At 47.7% G+C, this 19,824-nt stretch overlaps 1 protein-coding gene across 5 annotated transcripts in view; it reads left to right on the forward strand.

Annotated features, from left to right (window-relative positions):
• The window catches only part of SPAG9 (sperm associated antigen 9), a 138,778-nt gene extending 130,489 nt beyond the window's left edge, over positions 1-8,289 (forward strand). For all 5 annotated transcript variants that reach the window (XM_025859231.2, XM_025859232.2, XM_073883724.1 and 2 more), the window contains one exon: positions 4,679-8,289. In XM_025859231.2, coding sequence (XP_025715016.1) covers positions 4,679-4,794 — 116 coding nt within the window. In that variant the 3' untranslated portion in view covers positions 4,795-8,289. The remainder of the gene's footprint in view (positions 1-4,678) is intronic.
• Positions 8,290-19,824: the final 11,535 nt, after the last annotated feature.

Here is a 19,824-nt window from a genome sequence, read left to right on the forward strand (position 1 = left end):
CTCAGGTCATGATCCTGGGGTCCTGGGATCGAGCCCCACGTCGGGCTCCCTGCTCAGCGGGAAGCCTGCTTCTCCCGCTCCCGCTCCCCCTGCTTGTGTTCCTGCTCTTGCTATCTCTCTCTGTCAAATAAATAAATTTTAAAAAATCTTTAAAAAAAAAAAAAAGAACCATTAGAGCTTATGAAGGGATCTGAGAAGGAATGGCCAGAGGGCGACCACGAAAACAGAGAACTGATGTTTGATGTTTTGGAAAGTGTAGTGTTTTGTAAACTTGTAAGGCACTGTGATGTGAACTTACTTATTTGCTGTAAATAAAGGGATCCTTTGGATGTGCCTAAAATCAAAATGATTCAGAAAGCTCGTAAACGTAAGGTTTTAGAGAATATAATGTTGTAGATTGGTGACATATACTTTAGTTATAAATTCTGTAAGAAAGTAGTATAAAATTTAGGGCCATGTAAAGGACAGTGGGCCACATAAAATTAGTATAAACCAGATTATTTGACAGAAAAGACTTACACATTTTTAAGGGAGGTGTTAAGGTGAAGTTTAGGAATTGATTGATTCTGTTGATGTCAGCAGGAATGAAGTTACTTCAAAATGTTTTAAATAATTGACTGTTGGTGCAGAATTCCTTGATAGAAAAGGACTCCCATTTAGCTGGAGTGATTAGGGCAGCTTTTCCTTGGAGTGCAGCACAGCAGTTGGAACCATACTAAGGAGTATGTTAATAAAATCTCTGTGGTTTTTCCATGTCCACCAGAAATTGCTTCCATTGTGGATCCTGAAAATAGCATAAAAAATGCTTAGCCAGATTTGTCAGTATCTCTAGTTAATCCAGCCTGAAAAGCAGACTTGTCTTAAAACATAGGTTAATTTTAATAGTAAATAATGCTTTTTTTAAAAAAAAAATCAAATTTGATCTTTTTTTTGTTCCATTTCCATTTCCTGTAATTGTTTAACAATGAAAAATTGATCCCAACCATCCCATGGTTTTGGGGGGGTTTTTTGTTTGTTTGTGTTGTTTAATTCTAGTGTAGTTAACATACAGTGTTGTATTAGTTTCAGGTGCATGGTATAGTGACTCAGCACTTCCGTACCTCACCCGTGCTCCTCAGAGCAGGTGTGCTCTTACCCCCCTTCACCTGTTTACCCCAGTCGTCTAGTTTTAGTGGTTTAATTAAATAGGATGTAGAGCCCTAGGAAATGGTGATTCTAAACAATAGAACCTTCAAAACAAAACAACTCAAATACCAACAACCTTTGATCTCAGCCAACTAATTTTGTCATTGTTGTAATTTTTTATTTTTTTTTAATTATTTTTATTTATTTTGGTGGGGGAGGGGCGGAGGGAGAAGGACAGGGAGAGAGAGAATCTTAAGCAGGCTCCACACCCAGCACAGAGCCCAACGTGGGGCTTGATCTCGCCACCCTGAGATCATGACCTGAGCTGAGATCAAGAGTCAGACACTTAACTGACTGAGCCACCCAGGCACCCCTCGTTGTACTTTTTAAAATTTAAAAACCAAACTCCAGTTTTTTATATTCTTCAATTTGGTCTTGAGTCTTTGAGAGCATGCACCACTGCACAGTTTGACATTGCTGTGGAAGGACCACTAGGAGGTGTGTTAAAGGACAGTTTGGCCTACAGAGAAAAGTGCCAACTTTTTTTTTTTTAATCAGTAGGTTTAGTAATTGATTAGATGCAAATGACAATGAAAAGGAAATTAATAAACTAGACAAAGATAGAAAATATGCAGATAAAATTTCACAAATAACTGAATCTTAAAACATATAAATGAAAAACTAAAATAATAAAATATTCATATTTTAATATGCCTAACAAAAAATAAAGAATATGGAGATTAAGAAAATATGATAAGGAAAAACTAAATGCTAAGTGACTACACACAAACAATATCCAAAAACTGCTGAATTCGTTTGGTAAAGAATTCTTGTCACAAAACAAGTCTCAATAAATGTTGAAGAATTAGAGAGTAGATATTCTTTTCATAGGGACATTAATCTCTAAATCATATATTTTTTAGGGTATATTCCTTTTTTAAATTAACATATAATGTATTATTTGTTTCAGGGGTACAGGTCGGTGATTCATCAGTCTTATATAATACCCAGTGCTCATTACAACACATGCCCTCCCCAATATGCATCACCCAGTTACCCCATCCCTCCACCCCCCCTCCCCGCCAGCAGCCCTCAGTTTGGTTCCTATGACTAAGAGTCTCTTATGGTTTCGTCTTGTTTCATTTTTTCCTATCTTCCCCTATGATCCTCTGCCTTGTTTCTTAAATTCCACACATCAGTGAGGTCATATGATTTATGTCTTTCTCTGGTTGACTTATTTTCACTCAGCATATACCCTCTAGTTCCATCCACATCGTTGCAAATGGCAAGATTTCATTTTTTTGATGGCTGAGTAGTATTCCAGTGTGTGTGTGTGTGTGTGTGTGTGTGTGTGTGTGTGTGTGTGTGTGTACACACACCACATCTTCCCTATCCATCTGTCAATGGATATCTGCGCTCTTTCCATAGTTTGGCTATTGTGGACATCGCTGCTATAAACATTGGAGTGCAGGTGCCCCTTTGGATCACTACATTTGTATCTTTGGGGTAAATCACCAGTAGTGCAATTGCTGGGTCATAGGGTAGCTCTATTTTCAACTGTTTGAGGAACCTCCATACTGTTTTCCAGAGTGGCTGCACCAGCTTGCATTCCCACCAACAGTGTAGGAGGGTTCCCCTTTCTCCGCATCCCCGCCAACATCCGTCGTTTCCTGACTTGTTAATTTTAGCCTTTCTGACTGGTGTGAGGTGGTATCTCATTGTGGTTTTGATTTGGATTTCCCTGATGCCGACTGTTGTTGAGCACTTTTTCATATGTCTGTTGAAAAGTGCCTACTTTTAAGGTTTATTCTCTGCCACTGTTTCTAGTTAATACTACCACTGTTTTCTTTTGCCCATCTGAAATTCAGGTGAGACACACGGCAAAACTAGCAGATCAGTGGTGTATCTTTGCCCCTTGGTGTGTGTGTGTGTGTGTGTGTGTGTGTGTGTGTGTGTGTAAGGATTCTGTTGAAGAATCTGTCCCACGATACCAGTTGTCACTGAGTTGTGTCAGAATAACCCTGTTTCTGCAACAGCAAAACCAGGGATGCACTTTGTAGAGAGGAGTGTGGTTTGCTTGCACTGGGCCTTGGAGAGCAGTGTCTTTGATCAGGACCTCATTTATCCAGTTGACTCAGCTGTTTCTAGGAGAACCCATAGCCTGTCTGTGGCTTCGGCCTCATTTCTTCATCTCCACCATATACCATTAATTCATAATCTATCCTAAACTTGAAAGTCATGGGAAGAAATAACTCAGTATAGGGCGTCCTGGCTGGCTTAGTCAGTGGAGCATGCAATTTTTGATCTCAGGGTAGTGAGCTTGAGCACCAAGTTGGGTGTAGAGATTACTTAAAAATAAAACCTTGGGGGCGCCTGGGTGACTCAGTTGGTTGAGCGACTGCCTTAGGCTCAGGTCATGATCCTGGAGTCCCGGGATCGAGTCCCACATCGGGTTCCCTGCTCGACGGGGAGTCTGCTTCTCCCTCTGACCCTACCCCCTCTCATGTGCTTTCTCACCCTCTCAAATAAATAGAATATTAAAAAAATAAATAAATAAAAATAAAAATAAAACCTTGGGGCGCCTTAGGTGGCTCAGACGGTTAAGTGTCTGCCTTCGGCTTGGGTCATGATCCCAGGGTCCTGGGATCAAACACCACGTTGAGCTTCCTGCTCAGCGGGGAATCTGCTTCTTTCCCTCTGCTCCTCCCCCCAGGTCCTGCTCTCTCTCTCTCTCTCAAATAAGTAAAATAACAAATCTTAAAAAAAAAAAAAAAGCTGTCATCCAGTCCATCACCAATGTGCCCTAAAACACACAGATTCAGAAAACAGTTTCTAAAGAAGCTAAATATAATTACGGTCTTCAGAAAATACAAATTCAGTAAATACAGAAAGCATAGGTTAACTTATCTCTCTCTCTACTGTTCCCCCTGCTTGTGCTCTCTCCCTCTCTCTGTCAAATAAATAAAATCTTAAAAAACAAACAACCCAGTATATTGAGTGATAAATCTGCCATCTCCTAGTGCTGCAGGGAGATAGTTTCTGTTTCCACGGGCTTGTATTGGTTATCTCTGATTGGAGAGCTTTACTGTCACTGACAACAAACATGAGTTGTTTGGGTTTAGCTAGTTTGTGGGAGCGTGGGCTCTAGCTCCACGCTTCCACATTTATAGGCCTATGTGGTCTCACTTCTCAGTTTGACATAAATGAGAGAAGACTGTCCATTTGGATGAACACGGGGTTGGACAGCTATTCCTTCTTAGCTTCTCATTTCTGTTAACCTCAGAATGTAGACATAGTGCGATGAGTTTCTAATGTAGTACATACAGTGAGCTCACTTTTATAAATATAGTCTGAAAAATGAATTAACCTTTTCAGAAGTTGGGCAAGTGAAGGTTCTGACTCATGGCTTTTCTTGTACTGTGTTCTCTGAAATGGGAATCGGCCAAGCTCTGTGCATACTGTTGCAGACTAACCCTGAGCATTACATCTGCTGTGTGTCGGCCTGCGTATTCCACCGCTCAGCCTAACTTGAGTTCCTGTTGTCATTCCCCAGGTGATGAAGGTGGAGAATCAGAACTTCTTGGAGAGGATCTTCCACTTGAACCTTCTGTCGCCAAAGCAGAAAGGAGTCACCTGATCGTGTGGCAAGTGATGTACGGCAGTGAGTGAGCACATCGGAAACAGGTGGAGACAGGGAAGCTGTCTCTTCTGCATGGTTTAGTTTCCCTTTGCCCCTTGATTTAATGCTCTCTTTGTGAAAGAAGTTTCACCACATACTGTGTGAGCATTTTTTTTCCTGTTAACTCTATATTACAGAACCTGTCCTACCATAACAATACAGGAACGAGCTGTGTTGCTGCACCAGTGTTCTAGGCAATTTCAGTATGTTATGAACAAATCAAAGAATGTTTCCTCTCTGCAAACTGGTGAATTATAGAAAGCAATCCAGATGTGGTTCACTCTGCCACAGTTCATGTCACTCACTTTGATACGGTCACTTTTTAGCTGTCACTAATAATGGAATTAATGGGAACACTTGATAAGTGAAATTGTACCATTAAGTACAATAATAAAGTTTTCCCCAATGTATGATAAAATTGACACAAACTAGGATTAGGTGGATTATCAGGATTTCTCTAAATGTCCCAGGGGGCTAAAAGCTAACTGTAAATGACTTTAACTTTCACTTTCAAATCTGACAAATCTTGTTTATATGGTATATAAAACCTTGTTTTCATCAGATTTGGGGGGTTTTATATTAAAGAAATTAAGACTACACTATTTAAATAAAAGTTTCCTGTTTCTGACTTATTAGAGCTCTAAAGTTTATGAGGCCTGCTCTCTGAATATTCTGATGATTATTTTTTGAGACTAGTCTCACTCATTTTCAAACTGACGTGTCTGAAACGTTTATTATTTATAAGGCTCAGAAGATCGCTTCAGTAATGGGAATAATGGGAGGATTTTTTTTTTTTTTTTTAAGGAAATTGTGTTTTTGGTTCCTGTATCAGTGAATGGTGGTGATTGGTTGAGGTTTTTTTCCACGTAAAAAATTCACCTATTTACCAATTGTTCTTGGACTGCTCTTCCAGTGAATAATAGCAAAGCTGCAGTGGAGATAGAGTGGCCTATGAACCGAATAAGGGATTTGGTGAGAAACAGTATTTTCTCTTGTTCTGTGTAAAACTACAGAACAGCTAGCACTTGAATCTTGTATGTAAATGCCACCTTTAAGCATTTGTGCTCTTTTGAGATTAAAATGCCATCTTCGAAGAGGAAAACTATGAAGGGGAAGAAGACAAAGCCAAGATGCCATAAAGTAAAAGCTGACATGTTCCTCTTCTTGCAGGTACCCCCCGTTTAAAAAAACAAGTCTGGGTTTAACTGATTTTCTTGTTTCATAAGTTTTCAGAAACCATTATGCTGCAGTTTTCCCCTCTCTCCAGCTTCTTGAAAATGTGTGATTTACCATTTCCTTAAGCAATACTAAATACAAATTTTAAGTGTTATTTTAAAAATCCAAGCCTGTTGAATAAAGCCCCCCCCCACCCCGCCCGGTTATCAGAAGGATTCCCTGAGGGAAAAGTAAGCAAACACAGGCCTCAGACTGTGTTAAGTGTTCTTAAGTGCCAGGGATTTGTTCTTTCTGAATGTCATGCAGACATAGTTGTAAAAAGTATGCCATTGTCCTTCAAGCAGCTACAGGATTAAGCTAGATTATAAATACATGGGATTTAATGAGCTGGGGGATCCGTTTGGCCACATGTGTCTATAAGCACATTGGGTACACAGTAAAGTTGTGGCCACTTTAGATGGCCAGAAGGAAAAACTCCTTTGGTAAAAGCTGTACTAAAAGGATAATTTTTTTGCTTGAGGTATTCAGTCACTTTTCTTCAAGGCATCAAAACTTAAGCCACTTATCCATAGCTTAGAAGCTATGTTTTTAATTTAAATCTGAGCCATTTTTGGCAATACCTAAAAAAAAAACCACCCACATTGTTAAACATTTTTGGGGAATGTTGTATAAATTCACAAAAAGGAGACACCAAAGTGTTTGGGAATATTAGTCCCAAGAAGTAAGCATCCCAGAGTCAGACTCCACTTGCTGTTCAGTCTTTTACGTGTTTATATGACCAAATGTAATTTAGGAAATCAGGAGTTAAAGGTGAAAAATGCAAACATGTTACAATGGTTCTGATTGCTCTTTTTAAACTTACTGGCTTTAACGTAAGGAATATAGGGGTGTAGCTATTTTATCTAAAGCTGTCAGATTATCTGTCGCCCTGTTAATTAACTTCAGGGACTAGAGAGAGTACAGAAATGCCTGTACAAGTTGTTTTAAGGGCTTGTCCTTCTATTTGTAATTTCATTTAAATATTTTCCACAGATTGCTTTACTTCCCCCCTTTCCCCAATAATAGGCTTATATTCTTGTAACGTTCACTTTGGTCGAGGTGGTAACGTTCACTTTGGTAACCAAAATGTAAGTTTCTTGCAAGCAGCAAAGTGGTTGGTGTAAACTGCCTGTAGCTAGCAACTCAAGGATAGAGAAGAGTCTCGAATACCTTGGGTTGGTCTCTCCATGTAAAAAAATTATAGATTGCCCCTGGTTGGAAGAAATAAAGGAGACCCGAGAATATTCTCGTTTTGTTATGCTTGGGTTATGTATGAGGTTGAACCATGTGAAACTGCTGATGTTCAACCATTGCCGATCTACAAAAATGTCAGTAACCTGTACACCAACCTCACACTTCACTATGAAATGGTTGAAATCCCTGTGAGGCAAAGAGAGAATATTCTTGAAGAACACCGTTTTGAGGGTGTTTTTCTCCAACCTGTGTGGATCTGAATTTTTTAAATAGGAATGAATATCTTGATAGATGCAGCTTGTTGAGAGTGTAAAAGATTTTGAGCACAAAGTATGCGGCACAGAACTTTTCAAATTAAGTGTGTTTGCATAGAAAAGATTAGAATACATTCTCTCAGTTGCTATATTGTTCATTTCTTGTAAAGGTCTAACTGCATTTGAGAACAGACCCTTTAACATAGGCTGCCTTAGTAACAAAACAGAGCAAAACAGTTGTCTCATAATATTAACTGTCCTGAAGAATGTGTGTCTTTCTTGCAAATGCTGTGGAACTGAATATTTATTTCCTTGTGAGTATTATGATCGTTACCAAAGGACTCAAACAGATTTAGGGCTCTTCTTAATTGATCATGTTGAGAAAGGGACTCATTTGGCCCCAGCTTATAACATGGGAAGAGTAGAGAAGAGAGAATTAAATGTGGAAATCATAAATGCTTTTCTAACAGGGTTATGCTATTTTGTAACACTAAATGTCTTTTTCTTTCTTAAAATTAAGTTTTTATTATTAATTTTGTCGTACATTTCTCAATATATTTGAATATATTTTAACCATTTTATGTTCTGAATTTGTTTTTTGTCCTAGACATTTTATCCAGACTTTTACTGGCCTCTATAATCTGAAAAATGGGTTCTAGAGTGTCCCACTTGTTGTCTCTTAGAGGCTGAGGCTTCATTTCTATGAGCAAAAAGCTCATTTAGCAATGTAGTTATTTCAGTATTTATTTCTATTATGGAACCCCTGGGGTTCAGAATGTAACTTTGTACATGAAATATATATAAATATGTATATGAAACATGTATGAGGTCCAGTGTATTTTGTTTTGGTTTTGCCTTTTCTAGGGGTCTGAACTTGGTGTTTATTCAGCAGTCTAATATCCCCCATCAAACATGGCAGGCATTTCTGAGGGCAAGGAGGGTCACCATTTTTGCACTGGCTGAAGGTATGCAGTGGGGAATACATGAAGAACATGTCTGCTTGGCTCACATGTTCAAATGAGATATGAGTAATAGACAATAGGGCTTTCTAGAAATGTGGGCGTGCTGAGTAACAACCCACACATGATACAAGGCATACCAGTTGCCAGGTTGACTCAGTAATAAGAGGCAGGCTGTAATGTAGATGTTAATAATACAGTGTGCTTATTTGTGACCCATTTGCTTGGGAGAGACTCTGGAAGGAAGGATGATTATAAAACTAATCATGTGGTAGCACAATGTGAGTCCATATTCAGTGCAGTGGTATTTAGTCCAATCCAGTATATTTTGTTTACAGGAAACGTGGGGCTCTGACGTGACAGTAAAAGTAACCCTGATCAACATATTAATAGGATAGTTCACTTGACGAAGGCACAGCCATCCATCCAGTTGAGGTTGGATGCTCTAGAGTATAATTAATTGCCTGGCTCATTCCTGCTTTACAGGACCTTACCTAACTGCCCCGTGGTCCTCTGGGGCCTGCCAAGTCAGTGTTTTGGAGACTGATGAATTCTTTTCAGCCTCATTCAGTCATTTTACTGATCCTGCCAGTCTCAGGTGAGAAGCCAGAGGAGCAGCCCAGGAAAGGACATGTTCACTTTAGTCTTGTTGAGGAAACGGGACTGGAGTACTATCCTCAGCTCAGGGACCGTGGCCTGCGATCCCACCCAGTGGGGAAACTGTCTTTCAAGCCCTAGTGGAGCAAGGGCTGCTCCAGCCCCGGGGCCCCCTCCCTCCAGCCCCGGGGCCTCTCCCAGTGTGCGCAGGCAGAAGAGCCCCAGCAACCACAAAGGACATGGGCTGAATTTTCTGCAGTGGCAAGTTTGTTAGGAAAGATTTTGTAGTTAGGGGACTTCTCAGAATGTCTTAAATACTAAGTAATAATACAGTTCGGTTTTAGAGATTTTATTTATTTATTTGGGAGGGGGTAGAGAGCAAGCACGAGTGGCGGGGGTGGGGGGTGGCAGAGCAGAGGGGGAGGGACAAGCAGACTCCACACTGAGCACAGAGTCCGACCGGGGGCTGGATCCCACGACCCTGAGATCATGACCTGAACTGAAATCGACACCCAACCAACTGAGCCACCCAGGTGCCCCAGTACAGTTCAGTTTCAAACTCATTTCCTTTAGACACCTAGCGGTATATAGTTGGAAAGAAGGCTCTAGACCTGTACAGGCTCTGCCCCCTAGAGCAACCCTAGCAAGTCATTTAGCACCCCAGAAGGACCCATAAAGACCTAAAACTCCACCCCAGATCTACTGATTTGGACTCTTGTGGGCCTGGACCCAGGCATCTGTGAAGTGTCATAGGTAAGTGTGATGTGTGGCTTAGGCGGAGGAATACTGCTTTAACATCTTTGGACCTTAGGTCTGTCATGTTTTAAAGGGGGGTGGTTTATCCAGGCAATCTAAAAAGTCCTAGCTCCAGCCCTCTCTGGTTCTGTGAGCCTGGCTCTAACGCTCCAACTTGCCTTGATGTGTTGTCTGTATAAGCACCAACCAGACCTGCTTGCGGACCCGGGGTTGCTCCGGGCCCCTGCGAGGCCCAGATACCTGGTGGGGGGAATTTAATGACTTAATGTATTTAACGAACTATAGAAATGATCCCTGAAAGTATAGTCTTATGACTTAATGTATTTAAAAGGAGCCAGATAGTTCAGCTTCTCGATTTTCTGTCCCAGCAGAAGATTGGCTCCCAGCCACAGACAAAAAGTAGTTAGGATTTGATCTGAGGCTCAAAGGAGAGAGCGGTGGAGCAACATGCCCCTGCTTGGGGAGGGGTGGGGGGAGCGGCAACTTCCTGTAGTAGCTGCAGTTCTCCACCAGGCCAGGAGGGGGGGTATGGCCAGACTTGACTGCAAGCTAGTTCCAGAAATCACTTCCTCCTTCCTCTCACCTCAGGGAGTGTCCTACTATTGGAGTATTTGGAAAAACAGTTACCCAGGTGATTCTGATCCTTGGATTGGGAACAGCTGCTTGAGAGGAACTCACAAGCCCAGCTGGACTCACAAACATGTTTTTCAGGAGCAGAAAGCTTCATTCATTCTTAGCTGGTTTTTGTTGGTTTGTTTGTTTTTTTTTAAGATTTTACTTATTTGAGAGAGAGCCCGAGCAGAGGGAGGGGCAGAGAGAGAGGGAGACAAGCAGGCTCCTCGCAGAGCAGGGAGCCCGATGCAGGGCTCCATCCCAGGACCTCAGGATCATGACCTGAGCCGAAGGCACCCCTATTCTTAGCTGCTGCTTACCAGCATATGGTGACCTGCCAGCAGGCTCAGTCCAGGCTCAGCCCATTACTCTTTACTTTTTGATTCATGGATAGTGGAAGCTTAGGGGTACTTTGAACTTACATTAAAAGTGTAAAGGGAATATTTCATCTCCTGTGCACTTGGTAAGGCTATTTTTTCATAGGAAAAAAGCCATAGCCCATCAGATGTTACCATGACTAGCTTGCATTTGCATAACATCCGGTAGTTTTCTGAAAGTATTTATTCGTGAATTCATCATTCTCAGGTGACCCAGAGGCCCGGCTGGCCCTAGGAGGGGCCTTTGCCCCTTGGTAAACAGGCCCAGCTGAGATGAGTAAAGGCTCAAGGCCTTCACTGGTGGTATAACCAGACAACCCCATACTAGAGGCTACTGCCAGGTGCGTTGGGAGAAGACCTAGATCTCACATCAGGAGACCTGGGTTGGAATTCTGGGTCCACTGTTGCCTAATTTTGTGATCTTTCACTAGTCACTCACCTGCCTGTTCCTTTGCTATAAAGAGAGAGGAACCACCCCAAAGGGTTCTTGTGATGGCGAGGTGAAGTAATCCTTGTGATAGCAACCAGTGTGCCACCTGCCCCTGCTAGGCACCCGGCAACAGACTCTGGAGCTTCCTGGGGGCCAGGTCCGTGAGGGTGAGTAAGATGCCCTCAGGGAGATTTGGATGAGAGAGGGAAGTAGACACGGATGACGTTAGAAGCAGTAGTTGACAAATGCTGTTGGTGGTATGGTGTCTGCTTTGGCTATTTTGTAATGTGATAAAAACAAGAGAAATCTGTCTTCAATGCTTATGTATGCACAATAATCTTTTTTTTTTTTAGATTTTTAAAAAAGATTTATTTATTATTTTAGAGAGTGGTGGGGGGAATAGGCACAGAGGGAGAGAGAATCTTCAAGCAGACTCCTGGCTGAACCCGGAGCCTGACATGAGGCTCGATCTCACGGCCCTGAGATCACGACCTGAGACGAAACTGAGAGTGGGGTGCTTAACCGACTGAGCCACCCAGGCGCCCCTCATGCAGAATATTATTTCCAGTCTATTTATAAGTGTTCTAGACATTGTCCTAAAAGAAGTAGGTGAGGAAGCAGAGTTATCTTGGGCCTATCGGACCTTTCAGGGAATACCTTTCTCTTGTTGCTTCACCCTCCCCAATTTAAGGAAAAGGGAGCGGTCCATGAAAATTCAATAAAGGAGGAGGCTCATGGTCTCTCTTGCATCTAAGAGTTCATTTCATTCCTGTGCAGGCACACTGAGGGAGATATCGAGGTACGAAAACAGCGGTAAGTTTGACATTTTTAGATGCCTCTGAAACATATTTATTCAGTATCTGTTGCTCATAATGCTTTATGGTAAGAATTAAGTTCCAGTCACTGCATATAAACAGGTTGGGAGCAGACCTACAGAAGTAAATAAAATAGGGGCACCTGGGTGGCTCAGTCGTTAAGCGTCTGCCTTCGGCTCGGGTCATGATCCCAGGGCCCTGGGATTGAGCCCTGCATCGGGCTCCTGCTTGGCAGGAGGCCTGCTTCTTCCTCTCCCACTCCCCCCTGCTTGTGTTCCCTCTCTCGCTGTGTCTTTCTTTGTCAAATAAAGAAATAAAATCTTTAAAAAAAAAAGTAAATAAAATATTATCAGATGCACAACTGGGTGTGGAATGGTGGCAAGAAGGGATAGAGGCTGTCTACATGATTAGCATTACTGATGACTAAACGCTGAGCACTGCTCTGCCCAGGCAAAAAACCAAACTTCCATCTTCTAAGATTTTTGCAGGACATCTCAAGTGCAGACACACTCAAAAAGAGTGGAGCAGTCTTTCCGGAACTTGAATTGCCTCATCAGGAGTGTTGTAACAATGCCTTCCTCACTCTCAGCCTTGTTGGAGATTAAATGAGATACTGCCCAACAGTAAACAGACATTTGTATCCTTCCCCCACTGAGGTCTCGATTTCTTTTCCTGTCATCCTTCATCAAGCCTGCTTTCCCTTACTCTTGGCTAGCCCAGATGGGTCACCTATCCCTGAGTGATTTGTCAGCTGCTGCCTTGGACTGCAAGTTGGCCTGTTACGCTTCTTTGGAAACAGGCCTTTTATTTTATAGGCAGTCTCTCTATCTTGGGGGGTTTACCTGGGGCTGTAAGTAAAGGCACTAGGAACAAAGGTTTGCACGTTTTTTCACCAGAAAAGAGTCTGGTATTGATCCTGAGTGATACCTGGAGCATTTGTCCTTCCTGGAGGAGCCTGGCTGGCGGTAAGCAGAAACTGGGCAGACGCCCATATGCAGCCTTGGCTGGGTTAGAGACCCAGTCTTGGGCTTTGCTCAACTGACGGTTTGTCACACCATCCTGTCGGCTATTACGGCCATGTTCCTGGGGCCCCAGGTGACAGCCCTTCCTTCCAAAGACCCCTCTGGTGTGATACATTGTGAGCCCAAAGTCAGCATCTCAAAAACCAAGTCGCAATACAGAATTGTTCTAGCCCTCCTCTGCCATTTGGTCCATTAGAAGTCCTCTCCTCACGGTGGGCCCTCAGTTCTTATCCGTAAAAGCCGAGGCTGGGCTTGGATGAGCACTAAGTCTTCTTCCAAGGTGACATTCTCTAAGGGTGAGTCATCTGTGCATGTGTAGTTTGAGTTGTGTGGACTAGTAGCCTTCGTGCCCAGTCAGATCCTTAATGGAGGGAACTCCTGTAGCCTATACCACTGGGTACAAACGAGCTGCTTTGTTTGATGCACCGGTTTGTCCCTGAGGCATCAAGGTATTACTATGAATGGGAGGAATATGTCTTAAGAAGACAGACATTGTTGAGTTCTCTGGGGCCCGTACTTCCCTTGAGTGTCCCATCTTTTCCTTCTTGAACCTGGGAAGAGGTCTCCAAAAGTCCACTTGAGGATGACAGCTGAGCCTTCAGAGAGCTTCTCTGTTGGGCCCCCTTGGCATCACCTGGGGAAGGGAGAGAAGGACGAAGGGGTGACAATTAGGGAGGATCCTTGGCTTCCCAGTACTACCCCTGCCAGAGCAGGAAAGGGGTGGGGGCACAGGAAATGAACTTGTTTGGAAAGCTGCCTTGAAAGAGGCTGGGCTCTGTTCCCATTTGAACACAAGGTGGCATCACGTTGGTATTCACCTTACTCGTGTTAGCTTCCAAAGAAAGACTGCCAGCCCCTCATCCCTCTCCCTCACCCTCCCTGGGCTGTCCACCCCAGCAAGGCAGGCCGGACCAGACCAAGGAGGGTGCCTACTGGGGGGTCAGATTGGACAGATAAGGGAAACCACTTCACTTCCCTAACAAGCATGCCGAGGCTCAGAGTGGCCATTATTCCAACACCAGAGATCTGACTAGAACGCTTGACTCTTACTTAGTTCAGGGCTCTTTCTGCTAGGCCACCTCTTGATTCTCCCAGCCCTGGGTTGCTCTCCTTTCATTCACCAGGTCTGGGAAAAACACCATTTCTCAGCCTCCCCACCAAGGCAGCCTACAGCCCAGGTACCCAAAGGGAAGGCAGGTCGGCCAGAGCCTGGGACCCCTTCTGAGGTGAGCAGGGGCTAATAGGGGTGAGAGAGGAGCATTAGCCCAAGGGATTGAAGAAGGGGGTTTTTGAAAGCGTCCACACCCCCATTGCTGCTCTTTGAAGCTGCGGAGGAATTTGGGCTGCAGCCACTGAATAAGACTAAAGGAAATGTCACGGAATCAGCTTGGTGAGCTGCTTCAATGGAAACTTCGTCCAAGGCCAATAATAAATGGGAGTTACATAACTCAGCAGGTCACAGCACTAACTAAGCCCTTTATAGGCCATCAATCCACATTTATTTCCTGGATTTTATAACTGCTGCTGGAAAGGGGGAAAGGAGGGGTGAGGATTAGAGGAAGGGGGCCACGTGGCTGGAGCCTGTCCCTAAGCCCACGCTACTGCTGCAGCTAGCCCTTGGCATCCGCACACGGGGCCTCCGCCAGGCGCCTAAGCCCCTGTCCCAGATGGTTCTGAGGAGCCACCAGTGTTAGGGGTCGGTTTCTCCCTGGCTCTCCGTTTTCTCTTTTGTCAAGTGACAGGGTTGGATGAGAGGAGTTCTAGGACCTCTTTCCAGCCCGTGATCCTAAACATCAGGAGCTAAAGGGGGTTAGGGCCACCTGTGGACCCCTCCCAACCACACCACCACCACCAGAGTTAGTTGCAAGAAGCTGCTGGATCCTCTCGGTGGGGAAGGGGGAGAGTGAGACGTTAAGCGCAATGGAGGCAGGCCCCAGGGAGGGAGGGGAGGCCAGCCTGGGTGGGCTGGGAGCCAGGTCCCTTGCTGCGGCCTCCTCCGTGGCCTTCAGGTGCTCCAGACCCGAGTGACCCCTGCCGCACGCGCGCACACACAGGCCTGGAGGACGGGGCGTCTCATGGCAGCATTTGCCCCCCTCAAGCCTGGGGGGCCCGATGCCTGACAGGGCTCGGGGTTGCTCCAGGGCCCCCTTCGCGTGGGTACGAAGGTCCCAGACTGCAGCCAGCGGGCCCCGTCCACAGCTTCTGTCCCTCCCTCGTCTGGGGTCAGGAGGACCACTCCTATCCCCCACGTGCCATTCGGCGCTTCTCCATCCGTGCCCAGCATCCCGTGCAAAGCTGCCGCAGGGTGCGTGCGGGGCCAAGCTGGTCACAGGAGGAAGGGCCTGGGAGCCACGCTGGGTGGGAGCGGGCGGGACGGCAGGGAAGTCGGGTGGGAGCGGGAAGAGCCAGGTGGATGGGGGGCTCTTGGGAGGAACCTTCAGTGAGCAGCAACCAGGCTGCCTGGCCCTTCTCCTTAGGGCCCAGGGCCCCGATCTTTCATGATGGACTTACACCTTGGGCAGGAAGCCCACCAGGCCCAGGTGCCCCCTGGCCAGCTTTGGAGCCTCCGCGGGAGGAGACTGTCGGAGGTGGGAGGGTCGGCAGCCTGAGCACCCCTGGGAAGGAGCTAGTGTGGGGGACTCCGGGGGAGGTGGGCAGTTCCCCAGCCCACCAGCAGCAGAGAAGCTAGAGAAGGAAAGGTCAAAGTCAGATGTCGAGCCATCAGCAAGAAATTCCCACTAAAGACAAAAATGTTTCCCCAGAGAAGAGACTCCCCGTGGCAGGAGGCTGCTCCTACCTGGAGACTGGGCCCAGACCCTTTTAATCGGACTCAGCCAGTCGGATGTCCTTGGGTCTGGTCTCCCTTCTTTGGCGCTTACCCTCCCCCGCGGCCGCCGCTTCCTGTTCAGGAACAGCTGCGTGTCTGGGCTTGTCCGCAGGGTCAGCTGGGCTTCCCGACACAGACAGAAGCCCCATCCCAGCCTGACCCCTACGCTGAGGTGTGGAAGGTGGTGGTACGCCCCCCTCCCACCCCACATGAAACAGGTGCCTTAAGCTGAGGCCCAGCGAGGGAGAGCATGGGTTGAAGCCCCTGGATGCCCCAGTCCCAGCAAGTGAGCAAGGCCAGAAAGGGATTCACAGGGTCGGCTCTGTCAGCCGGCCCGACCCTTCCACCTTCCTCCAGCGCAATCCCATAAGCTAGTCTGCTTGAGTCAGGTAAGCCAGCAAGGCCGAGCCCCGGCCAGGGTGTATGGGCTCCGATCTGGGCCCCCCCAGCCCCGTCCCAGGGGAGGAGGCACTGCCTTGTTTGGGAACGGATTTTGTAGAGAAGACACTTGACCCCATGGCCACTGAGGCTGAGGGAGAAGCAGTGCCCGCTGGAGTGAGTGGCAGCAAGGGCTTGCCAGCTCCTGGACTTGGCTCCACACTGCCCTCCACGGGCTTCTTGGCCAGACCTTGGCCATCCCCCTGCCTCTGCACAGGGCTCCTCCGACAGAAATCCTCACCAACCCTCCTCTCCCCCCCCCGCCCCCGCCTGGGGTCTTCCTAAGTCCGAGCACTGCCCAGAAGGAGCGTTTTTGCCTCCAGTCCTCCCCCCGTTTCTCTGCCCCCCACATGCCGGTAAAACGGGTGGGTGGGTGGATCCCAGGGAGACTAACGGAGACCAGGGCTTGAGAGGAGAAATTGCGAGCAAGTACCCGGGTTCCAACACGGTTCCAACACAATTCATGTGCCAGGGGGTGGGCTCCTTCCAGGGCCTGCTTTTTCATTGTTAAAAGGGTTGTGAGCACTGGACTGTTCTAGAAACTCTGCCCCAGTCAGGTTAGGGCAGAAACACCAAGATCGTTTCAGAAAACGCTCCTGTGGTCAGAATATGCGCCCACCCCACCTCTGCCCGCCAGCTGGGTGTCCCAGGCCAAGAAAAGGTCCTTTGCAAACAGAGCATGAGCTAGGCCCAGTCCTGGACCCTTGACAAGCATCGCTTTCCTTAACCCTCAAGGCAGCTGTGAGGCAGCGGACGGATGACGGATGACTCTTAGACCAGGGCTTCTCACCCCGGCTACTGTCAACACGGGGGGTGGGGGGGGCAGGATAATTCTCCGTTGTGTGGTCTAGACCGTGCCCTTTTAGCAGCATCTGTGACCTCTACCCACTAGAGGCCAGTAGCACAGGCACACACCCCAGCTGTGACAACCTCTCCTGTCATTGCCGAATGTCTCGGGAGCAGAGCCGACCCCTCTGGAGAGCTGCTGTCGTACACAATAGGTGTGTCCAGAGACTCCAGGACAGGCCCACGTTTGAATCTGGGTAGTCTGCTTTTTCTGCTGCCTCCTCTTTGTGGGTAAAAGTCTCCTTTGAAAATCTCTTTCCAGGGGCGCCTGGGTGGCTCAGTCGGTTAGGCGTCTGCCTTCAGCTCTGGCCCTGATCTCAGGGTCCTGGGATCGAGCCCCGCATCAGCCTTCTGGCCGGGGAGCCTGTTTCTCCCTCTCCCTCTGCTCGTGCTCTCTCTCAAGTAAATAAAATCTTAAAAAATAAAATAAAATGAAATCTTTTTCCAGAGCAAGACTCTCCCCTTCAATCTCAAGTGCATGGGCTCCAGGAGCAAGGTCTTGGAGCGGCTGTTAAGAACATCTGCCCACAGGGAACGCCCCCTGAGTTGGCCGGCCCACCTCCCTCTGGGCCCCCAGCTGTGAAGGCCCCTGGGGCCCGGAGGTGGGGTGAGTGTGAGCTGGAAGAGGGACGTGAGGGTGGGGCGGTTGCGGGGGAGGCACCTGCCGGGTGGCCATGCATGGCTAGCTGCCCAGAGGCAGGCAGGCCGCTGTGCCAGGCCAACGCGCGCAGCCTCACTCACCACCTTGCAGATGGGTCACCCTGACTCACAAGCCACTGGACGTGACCTGGAGTTGTCTCATTCCAGAAGGTGTCTGCTGTGGCCGAGTGACCTCGACACTTACCCAGGTAGACCTGCCCTTGAAGGCAGGATGAGGGATGGGACCAACGCACTCAGGAGGAGGCCTTTGGTTCTGGGTTCTGGAATGTGATGATGGAGGCCGTGGTGGAGAAGCTTCTAGACTCCAGGAACTTCCACTCCCCCTGCTCTGTAGCATGCTATAAAGACACCTGGAATGCAAGGCCAAATGGTAGCTCTCATTCCAGCTCTCTGGCCTTGGTTTCCTGAACGGAGTGTTGGACTGAAGGAGGGCCTGTAATATTTGACATGCATTGAGCATGTCCTATGTGACAGGGTCTTCATGTCCCTCCTATCATAGAATTCATGCCATGCTCTGTGAAGTAGGCACTGTGATTACTAGCCTCATTTTACAGCTGAGGAAGCTGAGCTCAGAGAAGTTAAGTAACTTGTGCAAGGTCGCACAGCCAGTACGTGGAGCGGGCTGGGCACATGCCCAGCTCCGACCCGGCAGCGCTGAGCGGCAGTGAGTATCAAGGATGGAAGAGTGCAGAGTGAGGAGGGGCAGGACCAGGCACCCAGCCCAGTGTGGGCAGGAGTGGAAGATGACTCGCAGGTTTGGAGCCCCAGGGACTGGGAGGTGGTGATGCTATTAATAGACACAGGGAAGTCAGGAGGAGGGCCAGGTTTAGGGCTAGATGATAGTGTGTTCTTAGACACGTTGAAGCCGCTTTGCTAACAGTGGGACATTTAGGGCGAGATCCAGTACAATTAGGAAAATTGAGTGCATACAAAAATACCTTCAAACGCCAGCAACCCCCTTACCAAAATTGAACCGCCAGAGTCCCTGGCCCCGGGCTGAGGCTGCCAAGCCGAGGTCCGCGGTAGCCTTGCCCGAGGCCCAACTTCAAGTCCCACACTGACCGCTGGGGGTCACCCCTGGCGCACAGAGCACAGTGCGGCCGCCGGGGCGTGCCTGCCAGAGGGTCCACCTAGGGGAACAGGGCGGGCTTTAGGGAGCAGGCTGCCCGCGGCCAGGAAGGCAGAGGTTTCTTGTTGTTTTAGGGGTGCGGGGGGGCTCACAAGACACCGAGCTGCTACTCGCCCCCAGGCTCCCACGCATCCGGCAACACCATTTCCAGAGAATTTCTCCCACAGCAAGTTTGGAGACCTTAGAATGGGAGGAGGGGGTGCGGAACCCCCTTCCCTGAGCGTGCCGGGAGCACTGGCTCTCAGGGCCCAGCCCCGGGGAGGGGGGAACACCTTGTCCAGGGCGGGGGTGGGGGGAGGTAGGGGCCAGAGCCCAGCTGTTCCCAATCGCCTGGCTCTCCTGACATTTGCGTCAGCAAACTCTGCCCTCTGACCTTTAATTCCCGGGAGTGGAGGGTGGAGGCAGCCTTGGTGATCAGGACTAATTATTTGCAATTCGATCCAACCAGCAGTTTATTGGGGTTTGACCTGGCTGCCTGCCCTGCTGTCCGCCTCCCACACCCCCAGGTTTATGGCCTTGGCCTCCTTCGGAAGCTGGGAAGAACAGAAGGCAGGAGCCGCGTTCCACCTGGAGACACCCAGGTTCTTCTGGTCTCCGGCTCCTGGGAGCAGCCTGTGGGTAGTGACGCTTATAAACGTGCTTTGAGACCCCCCCCCCCCATAGAGGAGGTGTCCCCATGCACACGGCCAGCTCAGCCCGGTGTCCCCTTGGGCCAGCCTCCAGCTCCGCTCTGGGCTTGTTGGGACACGTCCCAGGGTGGGTTGGTCAGGCCAGCTGCTGGCCTCCCAGCTGCCCTGTTAGTGGGTGCAGGGCTGGGAAGGGAAGGCAGTGGGGCTCCCCAGGTCCCGGGGCTCCTGTCGGTGTCCGGTATCCCTCTATATTTGTCCTC

This window comes from Callorhinus ursinus, unplaced genomic scaffold (assembly GCF_003265705.2).
Source record: "Callorhinus ursinus isolate GAN/ISIS: 27379988/994484 unplaced genomic scaffold, GSC_fseal_2.0 scaffold52, whole genome shotgun sequence".
Lineage (NCBI taxonomy): Eukaryota > Metazoa > Chordata > Mammalia > Carnivora > Otariidae > Callorhinus > Callorhinus ursinus.